Source organism: Nelumbo lutea, chromosome 2 (genome assembly GCF_056320005.1).
Source record: "Nelumbo lutea isolate HS-2025 chromosome 2, American lotus-T2T, whole genome shotgun sequence".
NCBI classification, from domain to species: Eukaryota; Viridiplantae; Streptophyta; class Magnoliopsida; order Proteales; family Nelumbonaceae; genus Nelumbo; species Nelumbo lutea.
This window is the reverse complement of record NC_142685.1, coordinates 38,259,306-38,275,443: the sequence shown is the minus strand read 5'-3', so window position 1 is coordinate 38,275,443 and position 16,138 is coordinate 38,259,306. Positions and strand designations below refer to the sequence as shown.

Sequence of the window (16,138 nt, the reverse complement as noted above, 5' to 3'; positions counted from 1 at the left end):
GCATTCAGTAATGATGTGCGTAAAGAACCACTAACGAATGAACATGGGCCAAGTGCTTATAGCCCATATACGTAACAACACATCACACATGACACATTCCTTTTTATGGTGATTCTCCAGAATCTATAAAAGGATGTAAGTCAAGCAATTTTGCATACAAGTTTTCACACAAGTTCACAACATAAAATACCGTTGTCTTTCTCAATCTAAATTACAGTCTCATAAAAGGTTTCCCTAAAGATGTTTCAATTTGTTGATTGTAGTTTCTCACTCAAAGCTTTATTGTATCGTGAAACAAATTTACTTGCAATCCAACCATAAACACAATCATCTTATGTTTTAAAAATGATTTATCTTTAAGTACACCTCAAAGCTTCTCTTTTAATTTTTGTTATAAATTCCAAATATGATTTTTACTTGTAGAGAGAATGAATCAAGATTTACTTCTCTCGTAATGCACCATGGACCGAACTCACAGCAAATCATACCATGTATTAGGAATCTCCCAAGAATAATATATAACACACATAACTACGGTAGACATTGTGAGATTCCCTAAGAAACAACTCATGCGTGTAACCCATACCCATACAATATTGTAGAGATTCCCTTCACATCACACACAGAGTAGTCGTAGAGATTCCCATGCAACCCCGGGCCCCAACAAAAGAAGCACACGCCAGCGAAAACAGCTCATGCATGATAGAATTTATTTCCATCGCTCACTTATCCGTATTTCATTGGGAGGTGAGCCAGGTGGCAAAGGGAAAGCTGCCATAAACTCTCCACAACCCACAGTTTAGACATTAATGAACCCATACATAACATATTGTACGACCCAATACCATGCATTGAACCTTGTAATAAAAACCAAACTCCAAATAACTGGTGTCTGCTGCGACCGGCACTCCCTTTCAAACCCCTCTGAGAAATATCGAAACGTCAGTTATGAGTCATGAAAAAAAATAAAAAAAATCAAAACATCACGTGATCTTCTTTTTCATTCTCATGGATAATGTTGTACATATTTGATTGGGTAACAACTTACAAGGGTAGTAGCAGATGATAAACCAGGTACATCTTGACACTTACACGTGGCAATTTACAATTTAACCCAGTCAAAGTGTGAAACCCGAACCCGAAGTTCGTACCCGGGACATGAGTGTCGTCAGTTGACGTTTCATTTCAACGCGTGAGACATGTCCGTAGATCGGGATCACCATTCACCGGCACGTCTCATTCTGTTCCAACGATCGTAACCGTTCGGTCGGAACAATATCACGCTTGTCCTCTAACCCAAGCAAGTCCAACAGGTGGACGGTCTGGATCATCCATCGCTATCCCCATCGGCAAACACTGCTCAGTCGTGGCCCACCCCATTATTTCCTGTGCCGAACTGATCTGATACCTTGACGTGACCAATCCACCCTTCACCAGTCACCATTCCCCACTTGGCTATAAATCCTTCTCGCCTTCGATAAACCCAGAAAAGGGCACCAGTTACCACGATTGAGCTCGCCCAAGAAACCCTTTAAAGCTTTTAAGTTTTAAAGCTCCTGCTCCTCTTTGTTCCGTACTTTAATGGTGTCTTCGTTGCTGTAATACTGAATTCGCGACGGCCGCAAGCAAGAAGCAACTTTCAGATCCGTTCCCTTCGTTCGATAGGCCCAGTTAATCTCGGGCTTCGCCTACGTCAGTCCCTACCTCATTTGATCGTTTCTTTAATCCAAATCCGCCTCTGTGCTTCGGTAATGGCGGAATTCGCGTCGAGGGGTTCTTCTTTGCGGCTCTCACCGCCTTGGATCCGGTTCTAGAAACCCTTTAAAGACAAAAGCCCACCTTCCGCTTTTCAAACAATTCCTCCCAAAAATAGAATTAACCCCCAATAGCTTTCAATCAAGCTACCAAAGAAGGTATGTAAGTATGCATTTTATATACTTTTTCTTTTCTTCTTCTATTCTAACTTGGACCTTCTCACTTCTCACTGACTCTGTTTTGGAATTTGCAGACAAGGACTTGAGAATGACGATCTTGGAAGGCGCAGAGCCTGTCAGAGTTGAAGATTCTGAAAAGGATCAAGAGAATTCAGAACCGTTGATTCCTGGGTTACCCGACGAGATCGCCGAGCACTGCCTCCTCCACCTGCCCTACCCCTATCACACGCTGGTCCGTTCTGTATCTTCCTCTTGGAACAGAGCCATCACCAACCCCAACTTTGTTCTATCGAAGAAGACCCTCTCGCTATCCTTGCCCTACATCTTCGTCTTCGCCTTCCACAAATCGACGGCCGACATTCAATGGCAGGCCCTGGACCCACGATCAGGCCGTTGGTTCGTCCTACCACCCATGCCCTGCGTAAAGCCCGTATGCTCACCAGGCTTCGCCTGCGCGTCTCTCCCACGGCAGGGCGCGCTGTACGTGCTCGGCGGGATGCGGTCCGACACGGAAACATCCCTCCAGACGCTGTTGACGTACCGAACGTCCACGAACCGGTGGTCGTTGGCCTCTCCAATGTTGACGGCGCGGTCGTTCTTCGCCGCCGGCACTATCGGAGGAAAGATCCTGGCCGTCGGCGGGAGTGGGGCGGGGGCGGAGGACACGATCTCGACGGTGGAATGCTACGATCCGGAGAAGGACACGTGGGCGCCGGTGGCTAAAATGCGCGCGGGGTTGGCAAGGTACGACGCGGCAGTGGTGGGGAACAAGATGTATGTGACGGAGGGGTGGACCTGGCCGTTCAGCTTCTCGCCGAGAGGTGGGGTCTACGACGCGGAGAAGGACACGTGGGAGGAGATGAGCGTGGGGATGAGGGAAGGATGGACGGGGATCAGCGTGGTGCTGGGGGAGAGGCTGTTTGTAATATCGGAGCACGGGGACTGTCGAGTGAAGATTTACGTACCGGATAGCGACACGTGGAGGTATGTGGATGGGGGGAAGTTTCCGTGCGAGATGGTGCAGAGGCCATTTGCGGTGAGCGGGGCAGAGGGCACGATTTATGTGGTGGCGCGTGGGCTGGATGTGGCGGTGGGGAGGGTGGGCGAGGATGGGGAGAGAGTGTGGGTGGATTGGGAGCTGGTGAGGGCTCCCAAGGCGTTTCATGACTTTGTCCCCTCCAGCACTCAGATTATCTATGCTTGATATTTATTATAAGCCTTTCAATTTAATTCGCTTCCTCTTTTTACTGCTTTGTTTTTCAGACTTGAGATGAGACCTGTTGAGAGTGTAATTGGCCAGTCCTTTGGCCTCTGTATAAGCTTCACCAATAAACATTGATTAAAATACACCATCAAGATGCACTGTAGAGAGAGAGAGAGAGCAAAACACCCAATATTTCACTTATCCTCGGTTTGTCAGAGCAAGGGCTTTAGATAAGATCGTAAGACTGCTTTTGTCTGAATTGAATAATTTTATTCAAATTAAGGTTAGCCGACCCGAGCTCGGATCTCTTGTCCACAATTTCTTCCCGTAAAACCTATCCACGCAACATTGTTTACAGGTGCGCTTTTGGGAATTATTAACTTGTCACACATTTTCATTAGACATGTTTCCAATACACCGCGGTAGTGTCTTGTGTGGGTAAAGATGGAAGAATCTGCGGGTCGCGATATTTCATGATACACACCGCTGGCTGCTGGGGTAGAGCAGGATACACGTGAGGTCTAATGACACTTCCATGGAGATGGAGAGCAGGTTTGATCCATGCCTCCGCCATTGGGTCATTGCTAGACTTGTTTATGGGCCTGATAGATAGGGACGCAAGTTGGATTTATGAGAGCCAACAATTTATACTTTTTTAAGCTCGGGTTTTAGGTTGAGTCTATTGAAATTTTGACAAAATCTCAATCCTAATCCACAAAAGTTGCAACTTTATTGGTAGATTGATGGGCTGGTTGTTTATAATTGGGCTTGGACTATATTTTAGGCCCATGATTTTATGCTTAGGTTTTCTCAAAAAGGCCCAATCCGAGTTTAATGAGATTGTTTAGTATTTTTGAGTTTAAGGTCATTTAATATAAATAAATCAGTTTTATTGCTAAATAAAAATTAAAAAAAAAAATTATCTTCTTACCCAACTTTTTGAAGGCTGGGCTAAGACTCAAGAATTAAGACTGGGCTCGGGCTTGAACCTCGACATGTTTTATTAATAACTATAAAACCTGTCATGAACCAGGCTTAGCATAACCCATGAAGAGGTCTAGTATATAGTTGAGATAAGGCTTAAAGGGGGATGATGACAATGATGTCTTATTAAATTTCCTTGATCGGACATTAGACCACCCTTTGATTTGATAATGGGATTATCACATTCATTCATACAAACCTTATTCAAAATGAAAAGTTGAACACGTTGTAAGCTTTTTAGTTTGAAAGTAATAGATTAACTAGCTTTGTTTAGCATTTAATGAATTCATACCAGATGATTAGAGTTGATTTGATATGATTAGGTTGATGGTTTGCTACTCAAATCTAACTCTGCCTTGTTTCTATTATAACAGGGTCAGCTGTAGCCATTCTTTTTTGTCATTCCAGTCGTAATCAGATTTGGTACATATGCCATTTCAGCCTTGCATTGAGAACATCTTCTCTTGAAAAAAGGTATACAAATACAAAAATATTTCTAATACACGGTTGTAAAAGACTGTAAAAATGATGAGAATACGGTCTTGTGGGCATTGGATCTGACATCATTCCAATCTGCTAAGCTCCTTGACATGACTAGAGCTACATACAAGCCAGGTTCACTTTGCTTTATTAATTCTTATGTTTAATATGTATGGAATAGCCTTCTTGGGTTCATTGTAGTAAGGATTTTAGGTCAAAGAAATCTACGAGGATTGGAATCTAACATACCGTATCGGAATTGAACTTGATTCGAATTAGGGTGGGGACAGAGCACGACACACAAAGTCCACTGACGTTACTAGGGAGAGCCTGTGATTTCATGGGATGAAATGAAACCCATATCAACCATTGGGTCATCACTCATCGGTAAGCCGACCCCATATATTTGGGACAAGGCTTAGTTGATGGTGATGTGTATGGAGACTCCATTTTTTGTTAATTTCCTTTTTGATCTGACATTAGACCACCTTTTGATTTGATATGGGAGTATCTTCTCTATTCACAAACTTTGTATACCAAGCAAAGCAAGTTGTAAGCTTTTGGTTTAAAAATAATAGATTAATTAACCAGCTTTGTTTTATCCTTTAATAAATTCATAGTGGAAGATTAGACTTGATTTGATATGATTAGGTTGATTTTTTTTTTTTACTGAAGCGGGTTAGGTTGATTCTAGTCAAACTCAAATCAGTTATGCCTTGGGAAAATCTATGATACGAAAAAGATATGGTATGGAAAGGGTTTTGAATCAAAATTCACTCATAAATTTTGATAAATAACACCTAAGCCATTATCATGTTTATGATTCTAGTTTATTGGTAAGTTGTTTTTCTTATATCATATGTTTTCTATATCATAGGCCCTGTTTGAGAACACTTAAAAGTACTTATTTTAACAAGTACTTCTTTAAGATATGGGACCACACATTAAGTGCTTTTTAAATACTTATGGGTATTTGGTAAAAAAAATAGAGAAGTATTTCTTCTTCTTTGAAAAAATGACTTCAATTTGGCTTTTTTTAAGTACTTCCAAAATGCCCCCACGCCTAAAAAACATTATTCATCATCTTCTTCCCTAACTTGTCCCCACTCCCCAATTTGACGATTCACGGCTTCAAGTTCGTCATCTTCCTTCCGCCCCTCCCTTCCTTGCTCTATCCCTTCATCTACCTCACCTCCTTACTGACCAACTCTGCCGTTACAAACCTTCTTTCTTTTTTACTAGTCGCCAAATCTTGCCCCCTCTTTGTAAGTTCCTCTCCCGATCTCTCCCATATTTCTCTCTCTCCCGATCTCTCCCCTATAATTGCTCCCAGCAGTGGTTAATGGTGGAAATGTAGCGGTGAAATTAACTGCCGCTAGGAGAGCTGTCAAGTACAGCATCACCATTTCCGCCAGTTTCAATCAGAATTCATCGCATTGTCAGTTTGTGATACTTAGACAAAATGCCCATTACAAGATACCAGATAAGAAACGAGTACAGCATCACCAATCCGGAGTTGTATAGAGTTGCCGATAAAGATGATCCCAAAGCGCTACTTGAAGGCATCGCCATGGCTGGACTCGTCAATGTCTTCCGTCAACTTGGAGATTTGTTCTCTGCCATCTTCCCCTATTATTATTATTATTATTATTATTATTATTATTATTATTATTATTATTATTATTATTAATTGGATCCATATGGCAGCCCACGTGGGCTGTAGTTGAAATGTATATTATAACATGTGAAAATCATTATATATATGTATGAGTGAAGTGAGGACTAAAGTTATCATTTGTGTCAATATAACACTTATGGGGAAAGTAGCTTACTAAACATTCCCACCTCAGTAAGTACTTAAAAACATAATAAATGATTTGAAAAGTGGGTCACCAAACAGCCTCAAGTAGTTGTTAAAATAAGTACTTCTAAAAGTACTTGTGAAATCATCAAACAGGGCCATAGTCGAACCCGTTATGCCTTATCAACTTATCTCAATTACATGGAATCGGCTACATCCACCTGTTATGCCATTCCACTCTATTCAGTTCCTTCACATGGCTAGATATAAGCCAGGCTCACTTAGCTTAAATTGCAAATGCTAATATTTTTTCTCCTTAGTCTAAATGTAAGTAGATCGTATATGCTTTAAGAGGCTTTCAATTTAGTGCAATTGGCCAATCCATTGGCCTTTGTAAGTTTTATCTTTTCTTCCTCCTTAAGTCTCTAAATGTAGGTAGATCGTATATGGTTTGAGAGGCTTTCAATTTAGTGCAATTGGCCAACCCATTGACTTTTGAAAGTTTTGCATATAAGCATTTGTATTTTTATGGTATGAGAGAGAGAGAGAGAGAGAGATCAAAACTCAATAATTGTGACAAACAACTTCAGTTAAAGTTGAGCTAAAATGCAGGTAGGTGAAATGTATCAATATCTACAAGTGGGGCAGAGTTAATTCAGTTAGAGTTGAGTCAAAATGCAAATCCTTTTATCAACCACTCTGGTGACCCTAACTTTCTTGAACAAAAGAAATGAGGATTTGAGACTGTTCATTTTTTGTTAAATTTTGGATGGATGATAATGAAAATTAGATGACACTCAAATGGCATTTGTGTATTTTTCAAATGCCACTTAACGGTTGATTAATGACAGATATTGGATTGGCACGTTTTGAAAGTTTGAATACTAAATTATTACATTTTAAAATTTAGGAACCAAAATGGCACTTAGACCCAAAGTACAGGATAATAATTTGGAATTTTCCCTTATTTATATTATAGATTTGAGGCAGTATCGTGGATTTGCCATCAATTTTTGGAATTAAGACGAACCAATAAATGGAATTAGCTTTACAACTTTCTTAGCTAAGAAAAGCAGATTGAAGAAGTGAAAAATTCCAACCACAAATCAAAAGCCTTTATAATTGGAAAACCATATAGAACTAAAATTGATTAATTACCATTTGGTCATTTTGATTTTCTATAAAGGGTGAGTTATGGTAGCCTCAAATCCATCCTTAATTTCGTCCAACACCAGCAGCCACCAAATGCAAGGTGCCGTTTGATCTAATATTATAAACCACATGAAGGGAAAAAATAAAAATCTAACTGATGAGAATCAAAAGAATTTAATATTACAAATCATACGGAAAGCAATCAACTGATGGTAATAGAAGATTTCATATTACATTCTTGTTAGCATATATATATATAGTCCAGTCAACTTTGCTTAAGAGTTCTTCGGCACCATGCAACCTGCTGTCTTCTCTTATGGTTTTATATACCTATAATAAAATATACTGCTGCTGTCGTTTTATTGTATATACTCTTATCTATAATAGTATCTATCTTATTTTGTAACCTCTTAAAATAAATTAATTAATGCATATGAATACAATCAAACAATACACTGAAGGTTCTCATTATCTGTGTAATAATCCAAGGCTAAGCCTTCTGACCTCTCCATCACCTTTTGACCCTTTCTCTACCTTTGGCAACTTGTAATAAGCACAATTTTCTTCTCTAGAAAGTCTAATATGAACCATTAAGGATGCAACTCGGGTTGGTCCAAGTAGCATTTTATATACATTGTTTCAGGTTTGGGCCTTTGGGCTAGGCCCATTCAAAATTTGACAAAAGCTCAACCCAAACCCACCCAAGTTGCACCCCTAGAACCATTAATACAGGATTGTTACTCTGTGCTCACAGGCATGGTTTTTTAAGGAGTCAATGTTTAAATCCCTCATTTTCTCTTAAATCTCTATAAACTTCTTTTGACTCACCCTAATAAAGGATGGGTATGAATAAGATGGATTAGATCAAAACCCTAAACATGGACCTTGGGCTGAACCCTAACTGATGTCAAAAACAAATTTTCAACCCAAACCTAACCGAATTTCCATTCAGCCCTATGCATTGCATGGGTTTGCTTGCTAGAAATAATAACAAAATTCATTAAAAAGCTGCCTAATTTGTTTTTCTTTTTCTTTATTCTTTTTTCTTCTGCGAGCAAGTGGCCTTGAATTGAAGACCATATTATATATCTATCATATATACATGACACTTACACCGTCTCATACACACACATATGTGTGGCATGTATATATGATATAATTTTATTAATATATACACAATAAAATTTTAGATATATATTTTATAATTGAATCACAAAACTAAATTACAATTTAAATTTTTAATATATAATCCTATTAATTCATACAGACCAGGTCCACCAAGACCAGACCAAAACATGTATTATCACGCTGGTGGTATAAACCCGGCCCGGCCCATAATTATCCCTAGTGGAAACCCAAACAAGCAGGCTCCACTTGCTTATCTTGTCGTTGTCACATGGCATCTAACCATTTAATAAGTTCCCTTCGGCTACAAGAGTCCCTTTCTTGAGAGTTTTCCGTGGCCAATATTCTAAGTGCAAATAGTCCACCACACCAGTGTACAGCTGACGTAGGCGGGACAATGGAAGATGTGACACCTCTAATGGCTGTCCAGCTCACCTCATCCTTCTGTCGACTTAATTAAAGAGAGAGAGAGAGAGAGAGAGGGCTTTCAGTTTTGGGTTGGCGGGATAGCGATGTACATACCCATGAAACAATGATGTTAACAGGTATCACCATCAAGGAATAATGAAAATAACTTGATGTGTTTTATTATATGGATGAACTGTATATCATAAACTAGATTAGTGATTCAATTGCTCAAAATTTCTTTTAAAATCTTAAAATATCTTCAATTTTGATTGATGTAGATCCAACAATAAACAAAGAATAAGAATTCAAACAAGTGCAATGCACCGTTTAAGTAAGATTTTCAAGCGCAATGAATTAGCTTTTGGTAGATGAAGGATTATAATAATTAACTAATAGAAATAGAGTTTTCAATCTTTTCCAACCATTGAGGTGGTGTACACCACCAAACTTCAGCCGTTTGGTAACAGCTGAAGGCGTTGAATTGAAATGCTTATTGCTTTGTTTTTTAATAAATAAGTTTTTAAGGAGGTTGTCGGATCTTTAGGTGGTGTTCAGCAAATTTGGAGTTCGAAGTCTGAAAATAAAAGTTAAAAAAAAAAAAAAAAAATTTGAAAAAGCGCTGAAAGCATTTAGAGGAAAATTTGATTTTCTACTTTGGCGTTTACGGTGAGATTGTTCGGTAATCTGGTGTAACCTCTAAAAAGCTTGCATGTTACAAATTTATCCCTCAAAGTCATTATTTAAATAAAAGTACAAGAAAATGATTAAAGCAATAGGATATTATAAAAATAATATAAAATATAGAGTATGCCAAAAAATAATAAATAATATCAATTAAAAATAAAAAAAATAATGTAAAAGTTAATAAAATAATAAAAAACTATAAACATAATAAACTTTAGAAAAATAAAACAATAATGATAATAAAAACTAAATATATAAAATAGATCATTTAATGATACAAATAGTAACATAATTGCAAATAAATTGTAAAAATAATAATAAAATAAAATTGCAAAAAAAAAAGATAAATTGGTGAAAAATATTATAATTATAACAAAACTTTTTTAAAAATGGATAATAATAATGTTAATAAAAAATTGCAAAATATAAAGAAACCATGTAATATTATGAACAAAATAATATAATATGAAAAATAAATCTAATCAATAAATATATCAATATGAAAATAAATAAATAAGGTAAAGCAGAAAAAAATAAATATAAATATAACAAAATATAGAAAAATAAAACAATAATGATAATAAAATCAAATGTATAAAATATATCATTTATGATAAAAAAATAACAAAAATAGTAAAAATTATTTAAAAGACATCAATAAATAATAAAACAACATAGAAAGAGAGAAAGTAGTAAAAATTTATTAATATAATAGTAAAAAATACCATAAAAATAATAAATAGTATAAAATAAAATGCAAAAATAAAGAAAAAATAGCCAAAAATTATTATAATTATAATAAATTATAAAACATATGACAATAATTCCTATAAAATTAAAAATATAAAGAAGTCCCATAATATTATTAAAAAATAATATATAATGGAAAAATAAATATGATAAATAGATTTCTAAATATAAAAATAATCTAAAAAGGTAAAACAATAAAAATGTAAAAAATAATAGTAATGAGAATTAAAAACATAAAAAACAGCATATAATATTAATAATATATAAAAATTTAAATAAATGGTAATAATAATAATAATAATAATAATAATAATAATAATAATAATAATAATGGTGATGATGATGATAAGTAAAAATATTTAAAATATTTTCAATAATATGGCTAAAAATATCAAGAAAAGCAAATTATTATTAAAAAGAATAATAAATTTGCACCAACCCAAGTATTGGAGTTATCATTTGTTAATTTATATAAGTTATGGAGGTGGTAACATATTGCAATATTTTTCACCCTCAATACTGCTAAACATCCATTCATGTATGTATAGAAATGCTCAACCTCCTCTTTTGAAATAATATAAGAAAGTATATCAATATGATAAAAAATAGGGGTTTTAACCGTTCAATCCACCCATAGGGTGAAGCTAGGATTTCTAGGAGTGGAATGAATCATGCTCGTGGATTGATACCAAATTCACGGGCAAGATGCGGTTTATAGGGGGGCTATTAGTAGACAAAGGGTGGATTGCAATTCAAATTTCTAAGGGGGGTTATAGTCCAAAAATCCCTAAAAGATAAACATAGAAAACATAACATTCATAAGATAATACAACACCATAAACAAAGAAAGCATATAATCTTATGGAAAATAACTTTGTATAGCATCCTAATCAAATCTCAAATCAACCATGGAACAATGTTAGTGTTATTTCTTCACGTAATGCATGCATGAAGTTTTAATCTATTTGAATTCCCCATCTCCTCCATCACCTTCATCAATGTCCATGTCATCAGCTCCATTGTTACCTTGGACATCATGCCACTCATACTCTTGGAATAATTCATCATCAATGGCTTCTTTTCTTAAGAAAATTGTGTATCATAAAGCAGGTAATGGCAATATCCCGTTAGACACTTGGTGGAAAAGGTGTCATCCTCTTTAGGATGGCAAAATGTGCTTTCAACACCCCAAATTCCCTCTTAGTAACATTCATAAGCTTTGCATAAGATTGGTTAAACACTTCTTCTTTTGTCCTAGCACAAGCACGAGAAAATTTGCTATCCAATACCATACATTACGATATGGGGTCATAGAGAAACAAGTGTGCTTACATGTAACATCACAAAGATAATAGTTATCTATACAAAAAAAAAAAAAAAAAACAGGAAAGAGTTAAAAACTGTTATTTGGGTTTATGGTGTCCCTTTTCTAATTCATTTTCATTTCTTACGAGAATGAGGGAATGGGAAATTGTTATTTGGGTTGTATGCAACTCGATTAAACACTCATGAATCATGTGCAATCCCTTCCCGTCCAACAAATACAAAGGTGAACACCATGTTAAAGTCACACACTGCCAATCCATTATGGTAGCAATCTTTTCCTCCTCACCCCCTATATGGTATTTGCTTTATGGGGGAACAACAACATAGACAAGAGTACCATAAAGGGCATCAATCACTCCCTAGCAAAGGTAATGAAACACAAATAAAGGTCTTGGCATGTCAACAATCATACCTAAAACAAAAATCAAACAAATTCCAACATGTCACCATCCAAATTAGAAGAACAACAAAAGTTCTAACAATCATCCTAAAAAAAAAAAAAAAAAACGCCTCATCCATTCCTTATGAGTTTCTATACTAGCAGAAAATAGTAGAGATTCCTTGCAATAGAGTGGATTAGAACAATTCCTTCCAATTTCATCATGCATTCACTCACAAAATGCCCACTATGTCTCGTTTCTATCATGTCAAGGACCCAGATATTTGCTCCATTATATCTTCTTGATTTTTCTTTGGTTTCTTCTTGGGGGGTTTTATGTGTAAAGCATCTAGATGGTTGTTGATTATGTTGTGTTAAAGGTGACATCTCTTCACCAAGAAAAGGGGGATTGCCTTCTAATTCGTGACCATTTGTAGAAGAAGAGCCACAATTTTAGTAGCTTTTTTTAATATTGGACTTTATCTGATTGCTAGTCTTGATTGGAATTTCACACTTTCAAGTGGCTGAAAAGAGAGAAAGACAATTTTATATAAAAGTTCATCTGAAACTATAAGAAAGTTTTAGATATAAAATGATATTTCGTCAAGTTATTTCCCTCTTCTTATAAGGGAAAAAAAAAAAAAAAAAACTCTAATTGCTAACATTATAGTGCCCATTGAATTCAAACTAATTTCTTTGGGAGTATGTAGTTTAAGGTCCCAATAGTGCCCCCATCTGTGTCAATGAACTGCTGCTCTGGCCCTTAACTCAAAATTTAAGAATGTGTTATGGACTCAATAAAAGTAAAAACTAATGATATTGAGTGTTTCAAATTCAAACTAAAATTTGTATATGTAAGATTTTGGCTCACTTATGTTTTTCTCTCATCCACTACCATTGGTCATTTGGCCAGCCCTTACACTGCCAGCATTGAAATAATGAACATGTGTTTTAAATGTAAGGCAATGCCCAACGTGCAAAACCTTTTGACATACTCCTAAAAAACAACTAGTGCTCAAAAGAAATTACAAGGAAAAATCCAAAAATCAATCCCACATGTTAGAATTCTGAAAGACATTGTCAACACACATGCATGCTTGTGTTTTCATTTGTATGCTACCTTCAACCTTAAAATTCCTAATAAGCTCTAACTGCATTATAAGATGAATGTTGTAGACATGCAAAGAGCTTAAAACAAGGGATTAAGATATTACAATTCCAATCATAACTCCAAAGTAATATAACCAAATTCAACCCATTGACAACCTTTGATATCAGTAAACAAGTATTCTAATACCAATAAATAAATATATATATATATATATATATATATAGGAAAAATGGAAGGGGAAAGGAATCCCATGAAAGTGGAGGCCCCATTACAGATGTCCTCTGTTGCTCATTTGAAAAGTTTTATTGGAAAAGTATGGATTTTAACGAGCAACAGTATCCCCTTCCATAAAGCAATATTACAATGAAAGACAATGGAGTTTTGTTGAGAAGAAATAGGGGTGTTTGTTTCTTCTTGGGAATTTATAAATAATAGTATAATGAACAATGGGGAAGAAACATGATAATTTGTAAATAACATTAAAACAAACAATGGAAAAGAAAGGCAATGATTTATAAATATAGCAGTAAAACAAACAATGAGAAATTTCTGAAAAGAAACAAAAGCGCTGCTAAATAATAGTATAATGAAAGGCAATAATATAACGAACAAAATGATAAACACACCTTTGTATAAGAAATCCACCGAACATTGCTTTGATTGATCTGCAACGGAGGTGTTTGCAAGACACCGGTGAAACAATGAAAAAAAGAGGGGTTGGAAGAATGATGGAAGAATAGTGGTACATAGTGTAACAAATAACCCACCTCTTTCTTTTTTCAAGCTTGAATGCTGATTGAGTTCTCTGGTTGTCGCTGAGTTTAGCAATGGAAGAACAATAGTGAAAATCCAAAAAGGGTTTTAAGGTTGTATTGAGAATGTGGAGTAGTTTTTTATTTTTCAAAATATTAATGGGAAAACATCGGAAATCCTATTTCATGCTCTACCTCAGAACACACTCAGAGGTAGCTCACCATCTGAACAAATCGGAGGTATCTTTAGTGTTCGGTGGCTCCATTTGGAGGTGCAGCCGAACGACCACCGAGCGCTGAAAAGCAAGCAAAAATTTTTTTCATAATTTTATTCACTAAAAACAAGCAATAAGTTTTTCTGTTCAGCAACTTCAGTTCAACCTTTTGGGCAATCGAGTGAGCAACACTATTTACAGGACTACGAATATAACTAAATGAAATAGAGTCAAAAGAAGATAAAAATGACTTAATCAAATCTAGTTGAGCTGCACAACACAAAGGAAGCAACTGATCATCCTCATGGAGAGTAGTGATTACATTTTGAGAGTCCGAGTTCAACAGCAACAACCAACCTTGATGCTTAGCAAAAGATAGTGTTGAATACACAATACCTAATTCAGCTTTTGTTCTTAATCATACCCAAAAAGCTACCTATTTATTGCAATAAATTTATCACCATTAAAAACATAAAAGCCAAAGGTTCCTTGCACATCATTAGGAATACCTGCATTGCACTGAATGATTAAGTAGTTTAAGTCCCACTTGCCTTACTTGGGGACCTAATCTGTTCTTTTCATTATCTAATTTAAAAGGAAACATCACTCTTGCAATTGGTAAAACAATCTGAGAAAACTGATTCAGAAGCCACTCACAAGAGCAATTTGTAAAAATGACCAAGTCGGGTCATGACCCAAATTGTGACCCTTAATAGTGGCCATAATTCAGGTCATTACAAATTTAAGAATAATCCCCACATTATCTTGTTGGAAATGAATTAGAGACCTCCCACAATCACTCCATAATTGTTGATGTGTTAAATTTTAATTTCAAATTCAAATTTAATTGAATAGTGGAGATGATTTAAGACAGGTGATGGGATTTGGAGAGATTTTCTCTCAACTAAATAAGGAAGTTCATTGATAGATGAATTGATCGAAAGGAAAGAAATAAATGGAAAGTTTTTCCTTCATTCTAGCCAATCAGCTTATTCATATGGGAAATGTTCAAGAGAGGCCCTTATCACTAATCGTGAGAGCTCTAGATTGGTAACACAATAGAAGCAATGAATGAATTCCACACTATCATAGGTAGCTAGGTTGGTTGTATTATATAAACTATAGAGTTCTGCAAGAGTAGAAGTCTATACAAACATGGGAGACTGTACAAGTCATCTGTAATATGGTTACATGAGATAAGGATGATATGAGACAAAGATAAAGGAGATTTTAATTCGGTTGATACCCCTTCTTCAAGCTAAGCAATGGGAGTAGCTACCCGAAGCTTGTGCTGATGAACATCAAATTGAGAGCAACCAAATGGCTTGGTGAGGATATCGACTACTTGATCTTAAGAAGAGATGCATCGAACACATAGGTGTTTCTTGAAGACTTGATCACGCACAAAGTGAATATCAATCTCTATATGCTTGGAGCGAGCGTAGAACACTGGATTAAAAGATAGATAGGCGGCATCAATATTGTCACACCAGATCGTAGAAGGATTAGAGAGAGGGAGAGTGAGCCCTGAGAACAAAGAACAAAGCCAAAGTAACTCAGTAGTAGCAGAGGCCACGTTGTGATATTCTACTTCAATGCTTTAACGTGAGACAGTGGTTTGCTTCTTATAGCACCATGAGACAAGGTTATCACCAAGCTAAATGCAAAACCAGTTTGAGATTTTCTATCATCAGGATTCCCAGCCTAATCAACGTTTGATAGCGGCCCAATGATCAGTGGTGGGAGAGTGCATGAACTAGCAAACAAGGTTGACAGTGTAGGAAATATCTAGCCTAGTAAATGATAAGTACTGCAAGGCTCCAACTGTTTGAC

At 36.1% G+C, this 16,138-nt stretch overlaps 1 protein-coding gene and 1 long non-coding RNA gene across 3 annotated transcripts; one reads left to right on the top strand and one right to left on the bottom strand.

The window, feature by feature from the left end:
- The first annotated feature begins 1,373 nt into the window (after positions 1–1,373).
- Positions 1,374–3,290, top strand: LOC148869957 (F-box protein AFR-like). Of its 2 annotated transcripts, none has more exons than XM_088972381.1 (2): positions 1,374–1,913; positions 2,009–3,290. In XM_088972381.1, the coding sequence occupies exon 2, from the start codon at positions 2,023–2,025 to the stop codon at positions 3,136–3,138; it is 1,116 nt and encodes a 371-aa protein (XP_088828507.1). In that variant the 5' UTR covers positions 1,374–1,913; positions 2,009–2,022; the 3' UTR covers positions 3,139–3,290. The 2 variants fall into 2 exon arrangements, with proteins under 2 accessions (XP_088828507.1, XP_088828508.1); XM_088972382.1 differs by having other exon boundaries at positions 1,374–1,917.
- Positions 3,291–11,385: 8,095 nt separating this feature from the next.
- On the bottom strand, positions 11,386–14,396 carry LOC148869956 (uncharacterized). Its single transcript, XR_016106508.1, has 3 exons — positions 14,106–14,396; positions 13,965–14,003; positions 11,386–11,776 (listed from the first exon to the last, which is right to left on the bottom strand). It is a non-coding gene; the product is annotated as an uncharacterized LOC148869956 (long non-coding RNA).
- Between the last annotated feature and the right edge of the window lie 1,742 nt (positions 14,397–16,138).